The sequence below is a fragment of the Tamandua tetradactyla genome, chromosome 11 (genome assembly GCF_023851605.1).
Source record: "Tamandua tetradactyla isolate mTamTet1 chromosome 11, mTamTet1.pri, whole genome shotgun sequence".
Taxonomy (NCBI): Eukaryota; Metazoa; Chordata; class Mammalia; order Pilosa; family Myrmecophagidae; genus Tamandua; species Tamandua tetradactyla.
Genome location: NC_135337.1, coordinates 77,879,857 through 77,893,242, shown reverse-complemented (window position 1 = coordinate 77,893,242; position 13,386 = coordinate 77,879,857). Strand labels below are relative to the sequence as shown.

The 13,386-nt window shown below is 52.6% G+C and overlaps 1 protein-coding gene across 3 annotated transcripts; it reads left to right on the top strand.

Moving 5' to 3' along the window:
- Positions 1-1,023: 1,023 nt before the first annotated feature.
- Positions 1,024-13,210, top strand: CREB3L3 (cAMP responsive element binding protein 3 like 3). 3 transcript variants are annotated; one of them, XM_077121131.1, is made up of 10 exons: positions 1,024-1,177; positions 1,818-1,946; positions 2,463-2,763; positions 3,593-3,711; positions 8,029-8,166; positions 8,813-8,919; positions 10,604-10,672; positions 11,851-11,935; positions 12,145-12,241; positions 12,432-13,210. In XM_077121131.1, the coding sequence occupies exons 1-10, from the start codon at positions 1,151-1,153 to the stop codon at positions 12,722-12,724; spliced, it is 1,365 nt and encodes a 454-aa protein (XP_076977246.1). In that variant the 5' UTR covers positions 1,024-1,150; the 3' UTR covers positions 12,725-13,210. The 3 variants fall into 3 exon arrangements, with proteins under 3 accessions (XP_076977246.1, XP_076977245.1, XP_076977247.1); XM_077121130.1 differs by having other exon boundaries at positions 2,460-2,763; XM_077121132.1 differs by lacking the exon at positions 1,818-1,946.
- The last annotated feature ends 176 nt before the right edge of the window (positions 13,211-13,386 follow it).

The window sequence follows — 13,386 nt, the reverse complement described above, 5'->3', positions numbered from 1 at the left end:
GGGCCTTTGCACATGCTGTTCCCCCAATGCCTGGAACACCCTTCCCCTAGATCTCCACGTGGCTGGCTCTTTCTCATTATTCCAGACTGATCTTAAATGTCACCTTCTAAAGGGGAACCCTTCCAGTCCCCTTTTTTATCCGCCTTTTCCAAAGTCATGCTAGTTTAGCCTCTCAATAGTACACTTGTTCACTGCTGAATCCCTAGTGCCTCGGGGATGTCCAATGAATAAGAATTGACTGAGCATCTACTATGTGCCAGGGACTGTCCCAGACCCTGGGGACCCAGAAGTGAACCAGAGAGACTCCACAAGGCCCCTAAGCTTCTCCCCTCTTCGGGCCATCAGGATAGGGGGCAAGAGAGATAAACAAGTAATCAGATAAGAAAATTTCAAACACTGAGGGGTTCTGTGGAAAGGACAGTGTGATAAAGGACAGACAGGGGAACGCCACAACACAGGGGGGTGTGCCAGGCAGAGGGGAAACAGCAAGTGCAAAGGCCCTGAGGTAGAAACAAGTTTGGCGCAGAAGCTATTTGTTGAATAGACGACCGATAGAGGATTCCAGAAGGAATTGATTGTGCCTATTTGGCCACGAAAGGATTGGAGACAGCATCGGGGCTGGCTTTGGAGGGTGGGTTGCCAGCTTGGAAGGGGTTGGGGTGGGGAAAGGTCAGGGGACAGGAGGGCGGTGGGGGGGGTCAGAGGGGAGCCCCTGGTGGAGGGGGCAGGCAATCCTTCTCGGTTTTGTGTTGTCCCGGCAGCCACAGGGGCCCTTGGCCATCCTGGAACTGGCCTTCTGGCAACTCTGAAGGGAAGCAGTAAGTAGGGGAGAGGTCATGCACAGCTAAGGCTCCCCAGACTTTGACCTTTGCCCACAGCTGACTGGAAAAGCACAAAACACGGAGATAATGGTCTTCCCTCCCCTACCGCTTGCCCGTCCCCCGGCCAGTGGCCCTTAGCCCTGTCTGTCTGCCCCATCCACCAATGGGCATACAGGGATGGGCTGAGAGTTCCCCGCTACTATTTCAGCATCTTTGGGGGTGGTGACAGAGACCTGGAGAGGAGCGAGCTGAGTCCCAGGGACACGGAGCTGGGTGGGTTCCACCTCGCAGCAGGGACCTGGGAAGTGGCTGGAGGAACAGCTGAGCCCATGAATGGGGATTTAGCAGCTGGGAAGGTAAGAACCATCGGACTCTGCTGGGGAGGGGGGTTTCCAGGCCAGGAGACCCTCCGCAAGCTCGCAGGGCTGGAAGGAACCCCCTCCTTCATTGTACAGATGGGAACACTGAGGCTCAGAAAGGGGAAGAAATGCCCCAAAGCATATCTTCAACTGGGGGCCGCTTTCACCCCCCGGGGCCTGCAACCTCCCAGGAGGCTGGTTGGACACACTTCTGTCAGCCTCGAGAGTGTTGACAGTGCAAACATCCGTACTCAGACCTCTGTCTAGCACTCTGTAAAGAAATAAGTTCTCATGCCTCTGGTCTTCCCAGAACCTCTATCTTCTCTACCTGGACTTCTTTTAGCACTCAGTAAAGAAAGAGGTTCTCATGTCTTTGGTCCTCCCAGACCCCCTGAATCTTCTCCACCTGGATTTCTGTCAAGCACTATGTAAGGAAATTGGCTCTCATGCCTCTGGTCCTCTCAGACCCTCTGTATCAGCCTCACAGTACAATCTGGAAATGGAGAATGAGCCGCCAGCAGTGGTGACCCAACTGGGGCTGAGCAGGGATTGAACTGGAGCTCAGGGAGGTGGGCACATGGGAGGTTGCAGGGAGGGGTGTTGTGTGGCCCTCACGCTGGTCCCCTCCTTGCCCCAGATGGCCTCCTCCGCCTTCCCCATGGGCCCCATCGACAGCCTCGAGCTCCTGGATCTCCTGTTCGACCGGCAGGACGGCATCCTGAGACACTTAGATCTGGGCGAGGGCTGGGGCCACAGCGAGGGCCAGGTGAGGACAGCCACTTCAGACGGCCTGGGCCCACAGAGCGACAGACAGGACAGGGCTGAGGCCCCGGGAGGGTGAGCGACTTGCCCTGGGCTGCCCCCCTAGCAATTCGGGAGCTGAGACAGAATGCCACTCTGCTCCACGGAGCATTTACTGGGCTCGATTTTACCGAGGTAGCATCAGCTCCTTCTCACAGGTGGGGAAACTGAAGCCCAGAGACGGGTGGCAATTTCTCCGGGGGTCACACAGCAATTTGGAGTTGGGTCCAAACTCAGACTCAAGGCTGGTGTCTCGACACGGCATAGGGGTCACTGCCTGGGAGTTGCCAGACCACGTTTTTGCGTCCAAGCTCCAACAACCCCAGGAGAAAGAGTAGCAGCTCCATCTGGAGGAAAGGACAACTGAAGACCAGAGAGGGTCAGTGGCTTGCCCACAATCACACAGCAAGTCTAGAGCAGTGGGTGGACCAGATCAGAGCTCTCCCTCCTTATTGCTAACCTCGCCTCTGTTTTCCAGCAGGTCCTGCAGGGGCCTGAACCTGAGGACTTCCTCAACTCCATCCTGGGTTCCAGCGACTCTGTGTCCAACTCCCCTCTCTGGTCCCCCGCGGCCAGTGACAGCGGCATCTCTGAAGACCTGCCGTCTGACCCCCAGGACACCCCTCCCCACGGCACGCCAGCCACCGTCTCCACTGGCTGCCACCGAGAGCCTGAGCCTGGCAAGGGGCCTGGTCCCACCTTTCGTCCTGGTCCCTCCTGCCCTGCTGGGGACACGGGGCTGGGGACCCAGATGCTGGACGCCTCTGTGGCCATAGACCTGGGTGAGTGTCTGCTTTTTGCCATGTTCTGGGCGCTCGATGCACAGAACCATCTTTGGAAGTGGAGGCTGCCATGGGCCCATTTTCCGGATGGTCTCACTGAGTCCCTCCGAGTAAAGCCACAGTGCCGGGTACCACCCATCAGGCTGGGGACACAAACTGAGCACCCAGGGTGTGCTGGGCACAGAAGGCCTGGCCAGAGAAAGGCCGAGGGGGCGTCCTTTGTCCCTCAAGCTGGACAACAAAGTGGGAGCTCTTAGTGGTCCTTTTGTAGAGTTGATGAAACAAGAGGCTCAGAGAGGCAAGATAACTTACCCAGGGTCACACAGCACAGCCCAGTCAAAACTGAGGGCTCTCTGACACCCAAGTGTATGTGCTCCTGTTCTATCCACCCTCTGGGTGTCTGGTACCAACTGGGGGAGGGAGCCAGGGGTGACTCAGACCTGGTCCCTGCCCTGCAGGGCAGACAAAGCCCCGCTTCAAATCAGATCACTCATCCTGGGCCATATCTGCCACTCCCTCCTGGGGTGGCTGCGAGGCTCCTGGTATTGTCTCCACACCGCCTTTGACCTTTTGGGCTGGACTAAGACATGGCCTTGATATACTCAGATTCCCGGTTACAGCAGAGGGGAGACCCAGGCATCCATCGCCGCTGTCCCCTTCAACTCAGGCCTAGGGGATGCCGGGGACTGCCAAAAGGCAAGGTCCCCAAGTCCTAAGTGGGTTGGGGCTCAATCGAGGGAGGCTTCCTGGAGGCGGCAGGGTCACGCTGGTTGCTTAGGGCCTCCCACCCCTGACACCCTCCCTATCTGTTTCCACTGGTCCCGATCAGGAATGTGGAGCCCGGGAGGAAACCTCTACCCTGAGGAGTGGGCTGAGCAGCCGGGCTCGCCCCCACGTTGCAACCTCACCGTGAAAGAGCTCCTTCTCTCAGGTGTCAGTGGGGACCTGGTGAGTGACACCCACACCCCCTCCCCCCCACACACACACAGCTCCCCAGGGCATTGTGGCTGGGAGGGCTTCTGGGGTTCCTGGAGCCCTGAACCCTCCCATTTCTGAGATTGGAAAACTGAGTTGCAGACAGAGGCTGGGATTTGCCTGAGGTCATACGCATGGCAAATTCACAGCCCCAGTCCTGGGCTAGGGCACTTTCCCTTGTAGTGGTAGTTTAAAAACAAGAACAATCTTCACTAAAATTTATTAAGCAGCTATTATATACCTGGCATGAATCTGAATGATAAACTGAGCATCTTTTAATTCACAGCAGCCCTGAAGAGTTGAGGCTGTAATCATTTCAATTTCACATGCAAGGAAATGGGCACAGAGAGGTTTATAACTTGCTTCAGGTCACCCAGCCAGAGCCCGGCTTCCAGCTCCAGTACTTGCAGGCTCAAACCCTCAGTTCACTGGGCTGGGTGTTCTCCGTGTATGCAGAAAGGGGACCAGCTACTCTGCCAAAGGCTCCATGCAGCAGTAAACCAGAGCCAACAACCCAAGTAGTGACCACATTTTATAGCCTAGAAACCCGAGGCCCAGAGAGGTTAAGCCACGAATCCAAAGCCACAGAGTAAGCAGAGGGCAGGGGCAAGGGTTGAACTCCGGTTTGTCAGATATTAAAGTCTGTCCAGGCAATCACCGGGCAAGACTGGGGTTGCCTCTCTCGGCCCGAGAGGCGTGCAGGGAGGAGCTTACGGCAAAGATGGGCAAACTCAGAACTTGTGGAAGTGTACGGAGAAGAGAGAGAGCCTGGAGGGTGATGGCGAGTCCAGGAAGGCTCCCTGAAGGAGGTGGAACTGCAGCAGGAGAAAGGCTGCTTTGGAAAGGATCACTGGTCTTTAGAAATCTCTCCTTTTTAGTGTAATTGTTCTGTGCTGCAACCACCAGGGGACAACTTGGGAAACATCCCTATTTTGTAGATGAGGATGCTGAGGCTTGGACCACAGAGAAAATGATTGGGCTGATTAGTGGCCTCAGATTCCAGGTAGAGGAGTGTTCTAGTTTGCTAGCTGCTGGAACGCAATATACCAGAAATAGAATGGCTTTTAAAAGGGAGAATTTAATGAGTTGCAAGTTTACAGTTCTAAGGCTGAGAAAATGTCCCAATTACAACAAGTCTGTAGAAATGTCCAGTCACAGGCATCCAGGGAAAGATACCTTGATTCAAGAAGGCCGATGAAGTTCAGGGTCTCTCTCTCAAGTGAGAAGGCATGTGGTGAACACAGTCAGGGCTTCTCTCTCAGCTGGAAGGGCACATGGCAAACATGGCATCATCGTCTGCTAGTTTTCTCTCCTGGCTTCTAGTTTCATGAAGCTCCCGGGAGGCGTTTTCCTTCTTCATCTCCAAAGGTCGCTGGCTGGTGAACTCTCTGCTTCGTAATGTTGCTCTCTCTGAATCTCTCATTCTCCAAAATATTTCCTCTTTTATAGGCCTCCAATAAACCAATCAAGACCCACCCAAATGGGTGGAGACATGTCGTCCCTTAATCCAGTTTAACAACCACTCTTGACTAAATCACAGCATCCAGGGAGATGATCCAATCACAGTTTCAAACATACAGTATTGAATAGGGATTATTCTACCTTTATGAAATGGGATTTACATTAAAACATGGCTTTTCTAGGGGGCACACTTCCTTTCAAACCAGCACATTTCACCCTCTGGCCCCTAAAAAAGACATGTATTTCCCATATACAAAATACATTAATTTCATAACAATATCAGAGACCTTAAACCTTTCAGTAGCAATACAATGAAGTACAAAATTAGAGACAGTATAAAATCTCATCAAGTCAGTTACAGGCATGGTCTGTCCTAAGGCAAAATTCTCTCCATTTGCTCTGGACCTTTGAAAACTCATAACAAGTCATTTGCTGCCAACATACAAAGGAGGAACATTCATTGGATACACAGACACATTTCCATAGGGAGGAAGGAACACAGGGGTCACCGGACCCATACAGTTTCGAAAACCAGCAGGGCAAAGTCCATTAGATTTCAAAGTCTGAAAGTCATTTATCTTTGGGGCTTCCGAAAGCCGCAGTCCCACCCTTTCCAAGGGCCTACGCAGAGGCCTGCCTCTCTCTGAATGCAACCTTGGGGGATATTGGGGAGACCACCTTTCTCTAGGCTCCACCCTCTCCAAGCATTGGGGCGGCACCCGGGCTCTCTGCCATCTCCGGGGCACACACTTAGCCCCTCCATGTGGTGGCAGCCAGGCTCTTCCTAAACCCCAAGGAATGTGCTTCACCCTCTCCAAGGCCTGAGGCAGCATGACTCTTCCACTGCAAGGAGGTGGAAGGCCCATCCTCTGCCTTTGGGGCAAACTCACCCTCTCCACGGGATTGGGTGGGTCCACTCTCCTGGCCTGAGACTTCTTGACTTCAGACTCCAGCCTCCATGGTTCTGCCTCTGAAGTTATTTTTTCCCCAGTGTGTCCCTTCTCTGAACCCCCCTGTCTAGACTGGCAGCGGCTCTGTTTATACAGGTCCCACAGCACTCTCGTCGGCTTTCTATGCAGTAGTGTTGGATCATGCCCATCAGACATAAGGAGTTTCCACAGATCCTTCCTGGATAACTCCATGTCCGATCCTGGCTTTCTCTGAAATGGCTGAGGGGTTCCACATTTGGCCAAGACCTCATGTGGGACACTATTCTCTGGGGTCTCCCTTTCTGTAGGCCCAGAATTTTCTGGGACCTCAATTTCTGGTTTCTTTTTACTCAAGAGTTCAGTTTTCAGCTTATCTCTTTCCTGTCGCATTTCACTATAAGCTGCAAGGAGAAACAAGACTGCACTTTTGACATTTAATTTAGAGATCTCTTCTGCTAAATATCCAAGTTCATGGCTTTTAAAATCTGCCTTCCAGACAAAACCATTAGTCAACTTTGCCAGATTATCTGCCATTTTTAAACAAGGATCGCCTTCCTTCCAGTTTGCAATAACACATGCCTCATTTCTGTCTAAAGCCTCATCAGAGGTACCTTTGGAGTCCACATTTCTACCAACAGTCTCTCCAAAGCATTCTAGGCCTTCTCTATCAAGCTTCTCACAACTCCTCCAGATTCTTCCCCTTATCCATTTAAAAAGCCTTTCCAACATCTTTGGTATTTGCAAAATGCAGCAGCAGCACCCCACTCCCGGTACCAAAATCTGTTCTAGTTTGTTAGCTGCTGGAATGCAATATACCAGAAACAGAATGGCTTTTAAAAGGAGTTTGAACCAAAGAAAGACAGATGGACCCATGAAGGCTGATGGACAGGGGTATAAGGGGACAAAAAGGGGCAGAGTCAGAGAGGCAGTCAGCCACCCTGGCAAAAACCTTCAGCTGATTATCCCACACAGAAGTCACAAGACCTTGTGTGCTCTGGAGGAGGCAGAACAGGCACCAATGAGCAAGGAACAGGCAGCCAGATTCCTGCGGGTCCCAAGGGACCTGGGCCACCCCTGAGGCCCTAGCAGATGCCGGGCAGGCTTCTCAGCTAAGATGCTGGGGCTAGCCAGCCATCATCTTTTTCTAATGTCTTCTTCCAAAGAGATTCTTCCTTCCTTTCTACCTTCCTTCCTTCCTTCCTTCCTACCTTATTTCCTTCCTTCTTTCCCTCCCTCTGTCCTTCCCTTTCTTCCCTCCTTCTTTCCCTTCCTTCCTTCCCTCCCTTCCTTTCTTCATTCCTTCCCTTCATTCTTTCTTTTAGTTTAACATAAAAAATAACATTACATATATGCACACTGTTTTGCCCCCTTTACTATTATTGAACTTGACAATGTATCATGGATGGTAGTTGTTTCCTAACATGATATGGAAAGTCCCATTCTTTTCCCTGGCTGTGTAGTACTCCACTGCACTATTCCACTGGGCTGTGCCCTATCTAACCTGCTCCTGTTGGTTGTACATTTCCATTACTTCTTTTGCTATTACAAACAGCCCCACAGTGACTGTCCAGAGCCTAGAACACACTGCCTAGTGTGTAGTAGGTGTTCAATTAAATGGTCATCAAATGACTATTTCTCGAATGAATGAAAACCCTCTCGCGCATGTCATTTTGCACGTGGGTGAGGGTCTCTGTAAGATCATTTTCTCTGTAGGAACTGCTGGGTCACAGGGCTGCACCCTGGTTGTTTTGAGTCTTCTTTCCTATGAAGAATTTTGAGTGGTTGGACTAATCATATCTCAGATCTGTGGCCTCCCTCGTTACCCAGAGGCTCAGCCTCGCTGGCTCCTGACCTGACAGCTTCCCTGCCTCCAACTCAACTCCCCCTGGTTTTTCCATAGCAATCACATCACCTGGCAGGTGCCCACCTGCTGCGGCCTGGCGCTGGGCACTGCCAGGAGCTGGTGCTGACGGAGGACGAGAAGAAGCTGCTGGCCAAGGAGGGCATCAGCCTGCCCACCCAGCTACCTCTCACGAAGGTGAGTGGGTGGGGCCCCTGGCCCCATCCAGGTGGCCCCCCTTTTCCTGAATCCCACCTTTAGCTGCCCACACCCCCATCCCAGAATGTAAGGGCGTGTCTGTCACCAGAGCCAGGAAAATCAGCCAGAAGCCCCATCTAAAAGGGTGATTCGGAGCCTTCCATGTGCCTTTCTTTGGGTGATCTGCAGGCCAGGTGCATCCTAGCAGACACGTTTCATCTTATAAAGGTCTGAACTGATTGCTAATATTTTATTCTGACCAGAAGATTTCACATAAGAACTCAATAACTGTGGACTTTGTTTCCACATTCCAGCAATTGACTCCTTGGGCTCTCCAGCTTGTCACGGTCCCCTCCTGGCCTCTTTCACTCAATAGCAATACCTTGAGTTTGCAATCCCAGTTTGGGGACCGCCTAGTCTTAAAATGGGCCCAGCCCCCAGGACAGGGGCAAAATCAGGTGCAAAGCATGGGGTTGGGGTCTGGGAAGGACGTCTGAAGACAGGAGCCTTTGCCAGGCATTGAGGGAGAGGAGAACCGGTTCTCGAGTTATCGGGAGCTAGTTACCAGTTCCCTGGGTCTGAGATGGATTGCCGGGGGGGAAGAATGAGGTGAAGCCCTGGGATCACCAGACCCCTATTTTACCAGTATGAGGAACGAGTGCTGAAAAAAATCCGCCGGAAAATCCGGAACAAACAGTCGGCTCAAGAAAGCAGGAAGAAGAAGAAGGAATATATTGATGGTCTGGAGACTCGGTAAGGCCGGGACTTGGACCCCAAACCCAGGGAAGAAACAGGCATGGAAGGGGAATGGAGAGGACAAGGTCACGATTTTAAGGACTGGGCAAAATTAGAGTTGCTCTCCCTGTCCGGGAGAGTCTGTTTTATGTATTGATTGCAATGGGATGGGTGGAATGGAAAGATGTCTAGAGATGAAAATGTGGTGCAAAGAAAGTTCAAGGAATTACCCCCTTTTCTGTCCTTTTATCTGTAGACAGGACACTGACTTCCCTTGTTTGAGAGTAACTGGTCCCCAAGGCTGTCATGGTTTTCTTGGGTGGGGAGGGGAGGGAAATTCATTCTTGGGAGAACATTCTCAACTTTAAAACTTCCCACTCCCCCAAAAAAACAAAGAACAAAAAACAAAAAACTCCCCACCCGAGTTTCCTCCAATCATCCCTCTCTTAACCCCTTTGTGATATGGAGAGGTCAGGCTCCTTTTGATTCTTCAATAGAAACAAAACCAAGAGTGATTTTATTGTGTGTCACAGGTCTATTTGGGCTCTCTATTTCTTTTTGAGTCATTTTTTAAAATGCAATTTAATTGCATTTTTATGATATCCTCCCTTTAAGCACTTTTGGGTTTATTCTGTTTTTCTTTTGATAATTTTCAAATGCGTACTTAGCACAATGAGTTGCATTAAAGGCTATGGGTTATCCTGTTGGTCTTGCTTTAGATGCATCTCAATGCATTTCAATTAGTACTATTGTCATTAGCATTTGATCCTTGGGTTTTTCCTAATTGATATGATGAATTCTTCTTTATAGCATGAGTCATTTAGAAGGAGGGATCTTCAATGGAGAATATATTCTCTTTTCCTATTGCTATGTTGCCCTCCTTTCTGGAAACAGACCCTAGATCCTCATGCACCTTTCTGGAGAACAAGGCACATAATCCTCTCTGCTTTCCATGGGGGTTGGGGAAATATATATATATATCATGTCCAAGAGTCCCATGGTGGGGGGAAATATATATATATGGCAGGTCCAAGAGTCTTAGGCTATGAGATGAGGATTTGTCCAAAGGTTGCATGGCTACCTTGGAGTGGGGACCTGGTCTGATGCTCATCTTCTCCTCCTCCTCATTGTCTCACTTAGGTAACTCAGCACCCATCTGAGGGGTCTGGGCAAGACCACCTTCATAGAGGGATGTAGAGGGGAAAGGGGGTTCCAAGCTTGGACCTCTGCACCCCAGAGGGCATGATCACTATTGTCCATTCCTCAATCTGCTAAAACCCTAAATGACTTTATTTCATGTCACTCTCCTAACCACCCTATATGGGTAATTGTACCCATTCTACAGACAAGGAACTGAGGTCAGAGAAGTGGAATGGCTCTAGGTCACGAGGTGGGTTGGGATTGTAACTTGAATCTCCTCGCACTCTGGTCTCAAGTTATTTGTCTTCTGAAACTGTCCTGCACTGAGCTTGGCGCTCCATTCCCAGCTCTGGGGGTGCAGGCCTGAATGAACCTCCTCACACTTCGAACTGGAATCAAATCCTGGCCCTGTCACAAACTTGCTGGCTGACCTTGGGTAAATGACTTTCCCTCTCTGGCCTTAGGTTACCTACCTGTAAAGTGGGGCCTCACAGGGAGATGCCCAGTTGGGTCAGCTGGTGACAGTCATAATCTGAATGTCACTGAGATACTGTCTTTGCAGGATGTCAGCCTGTACTGCCCAGAATCAGGAGTTGCAGAGAAAGGTGCTGCACCTTGAGAAGCAGAATCTGTGAGTTTGGGGCAGAGGGCAGAAGGATCCATGCCCAAAGTTCCTAGCAGAAGAGGAGGACAGTGCAGGGAGGAGCCTGTTATGTGATGTGGCAGGGTAGAGACACTTGGTGCGGGCGGGGAGGGAGCACTGCTGCATAGAGGATGGGATTTTAATTGGCTTTGAAGGATGTATAAGAGGTCCTAGTGGAGAAAATGATAAGTGCAAAGGCCCAGAGGCCAGGAGCACAGAGTGGTGGAGATCTGCTCATGATTCTATCAGAGTGTATTCATTTAGTTGTTATTTTTTGAGTAGCTGCTTTGCAGGAAGTATAGTTCTCGGCACTGGGACCACAGCAGTGAACAAAACAAACTCAGTCCTCCACTTAAATACCTCACAGTCTAGTGGGAGACACACTGGAGATAAAGAAAAGAATATATAAAAGATAATTCATATATTCATAGTCACAGAGAAGAAAAGTAAAGCAGGGTAAAGAACTAGAGAGGGATGGGCTATTTTAGATGGGGAGATCAGACAAGGCTTCTCTGAAGGAGGTGATATTTGGGATTAGACCTGATGGAAGAGAGGGAGAAGTGACTACCCAAAACTCAGGGGACCAATGGGCTTGGCATAGGGAACAGCCAGTGCAAAGGCCCTGAGGCAGGATAAGCATGGTGCGTTGGGGAACAGTGAGGAAGTGGTCAGAGTGGAAGGAGCTAGGAGGAGAGTGGGGGGATGGGAGGGCAGGGAGGGACCAGGGCAGGTTGTGCAGGGTCTGATGAGCTGCAGGAAGGCTATGACCTCAAGTGGGCTGAGAAGTCTGAGAGGGTTTGGGGCAGGGAGTGGGAGGAGCTCATTCAAACCTTTGATTCACACATCTGGCTGTTGTGTGGCGAGTGAATGCTACAGGGTTGGGGGGAGGGGACGAAGGAGGGGCCTGGGATGACCAGAGAGGAGGCTGGGGTGGGTGTCCCCAAGAGCCCTAATGGGGGCCTGGGTTTGGGAGACTGCAGTGGCAGAGAAGCGGGTGGAACTTATGATGAGGAAGCATCTGTTTGAAGCTGGGATTTTCAAGAGCATCAGAGTCTTGAAGGATGGATAGAATTCAGACCTCAGAGAGGCCAGGGGCCCCGGGAAATGGACGGAAGGCTGGACCAATGCCCTGTTGGGCTCAACTGAAGCCTGCCTATTCCTCTAAGGTCCCTCTTGGAGCAGCTAAAGAAACTCCAAGCCCTTGTGGTCCAGTCAACCAGCAAGTCCGCCCAGGCTGGCACCTGCATAGCAGTGAGTCCTGGTCCCCAGGATTGAGGGAGTCCTAGGACTTGGCAGAGGGGCCTGTGGGGGGAGGTTAGTGGGAACAGAGGGGTGGCTTCAAGCCCCCCCCCCCGTTCAAGAAGAGGAGTCTTCTGGGCTTCGGTTTCCCCCACCTGTGAGATAAGCCTGCCTCCAGGGGAGGGGGAGGGATGGGGTGACCCCCACCCCGTTTCTGCCAGGTTCTGCTGCTCTCCTTCGGCCTCATCGTCCTCCCCTCCATCAGCCCTTTTGCCTCCAACAAAGCCGAGAGCCCCGGGGACTTCGCGCCCGTGCGAGGTAGGTGGGCCACGGATGCCCTTGAACCCCCTCTCCATAGCTCCCCAAGTCCCCATCCTGGGGCCTGAGGGGGCAGGTTGCAGAAATTCCCACTGTTTCCCGCAGTTGGGGGTAAGAGAAAGAAGGGCAGGACAGCCGGCTCCACTCTGTCTGACCCCTGTGACCACCCCCGCCCCCAATCCTCTCCCAGTCTTCTCCAGAACTTTGCACAACGACGCAGCATCCCGCGTGGCCCCCGACGCTGCCCCGGGCTTCGAGGCCCAGGAATCCCAGTCCCAAGTTGGCCCACCTCAAGAAAGAGCTCCGGACAACCCCAGGACCGATGGAGGCCCCAAGGACATGCCGGTGCTGGGCAACTCAACCCTCGTGCTGGGCAACTCGACGGAGGAGCTGGGCCCGGCCACCCTGCTTGACTGGGCCACGCCTGAGCCGGGGCGCAGTGCTGGACGCACGGGGCTGGAGGTGGCCGGGGAGGAGCTGTGAGTGCCACCAGGGCCTTGTCCGCAAGCCCCTCTGCCCAGGGGCGCGTCTGTGGGTGCTGCAGTGGCCAGTGACAGGAACCGAAACTGGAGGTAAAACAGAGCCCCCTGTGACGCCCCCACCCCGGATCGAAATACACAGACTCACTCGCAGCTACACGCCCAGGGGCCGAGAGACACACGCGGTGACTCACGCTCACAACCCGGGCAAAGACAGAGCCACCAACCCTGGGAACTACACGAAGGGACCCAGATGCATCTACAGACAGATCTGCAGACCCAGACAGACACACACATAGATACACACACAGACACGCACAAACGGACACAGTTGCCCAGACTCGGACAAGCAGACACATCAGATGCCTCAGCAACTGCCGCTGCCCCTGGGCCCCTCCCCGCCCGCCTCACGGAGGAGGAAGCGGCCAGAGACTGCAGGGCCGAGCTCTGGACTCGAAGACTGCCGTGACTCTTAATAAAAGTATTTTGACAGAACGTAGCCCGTGCTGAAGCGGAGTCTAGGGCTTCCCGGCCCCAGAGGGAAGTGCGGAGCCTCCCAACCCCCGGGCTGGAGCGGCGGGCAGCGAGGCGCCGGCGCCGTTTCAGCACCCTGGAGAGCGGCAGCGGGCGGAGCGCAGGGCGGGCTTGGGGCGCGAGGTCCCTGCT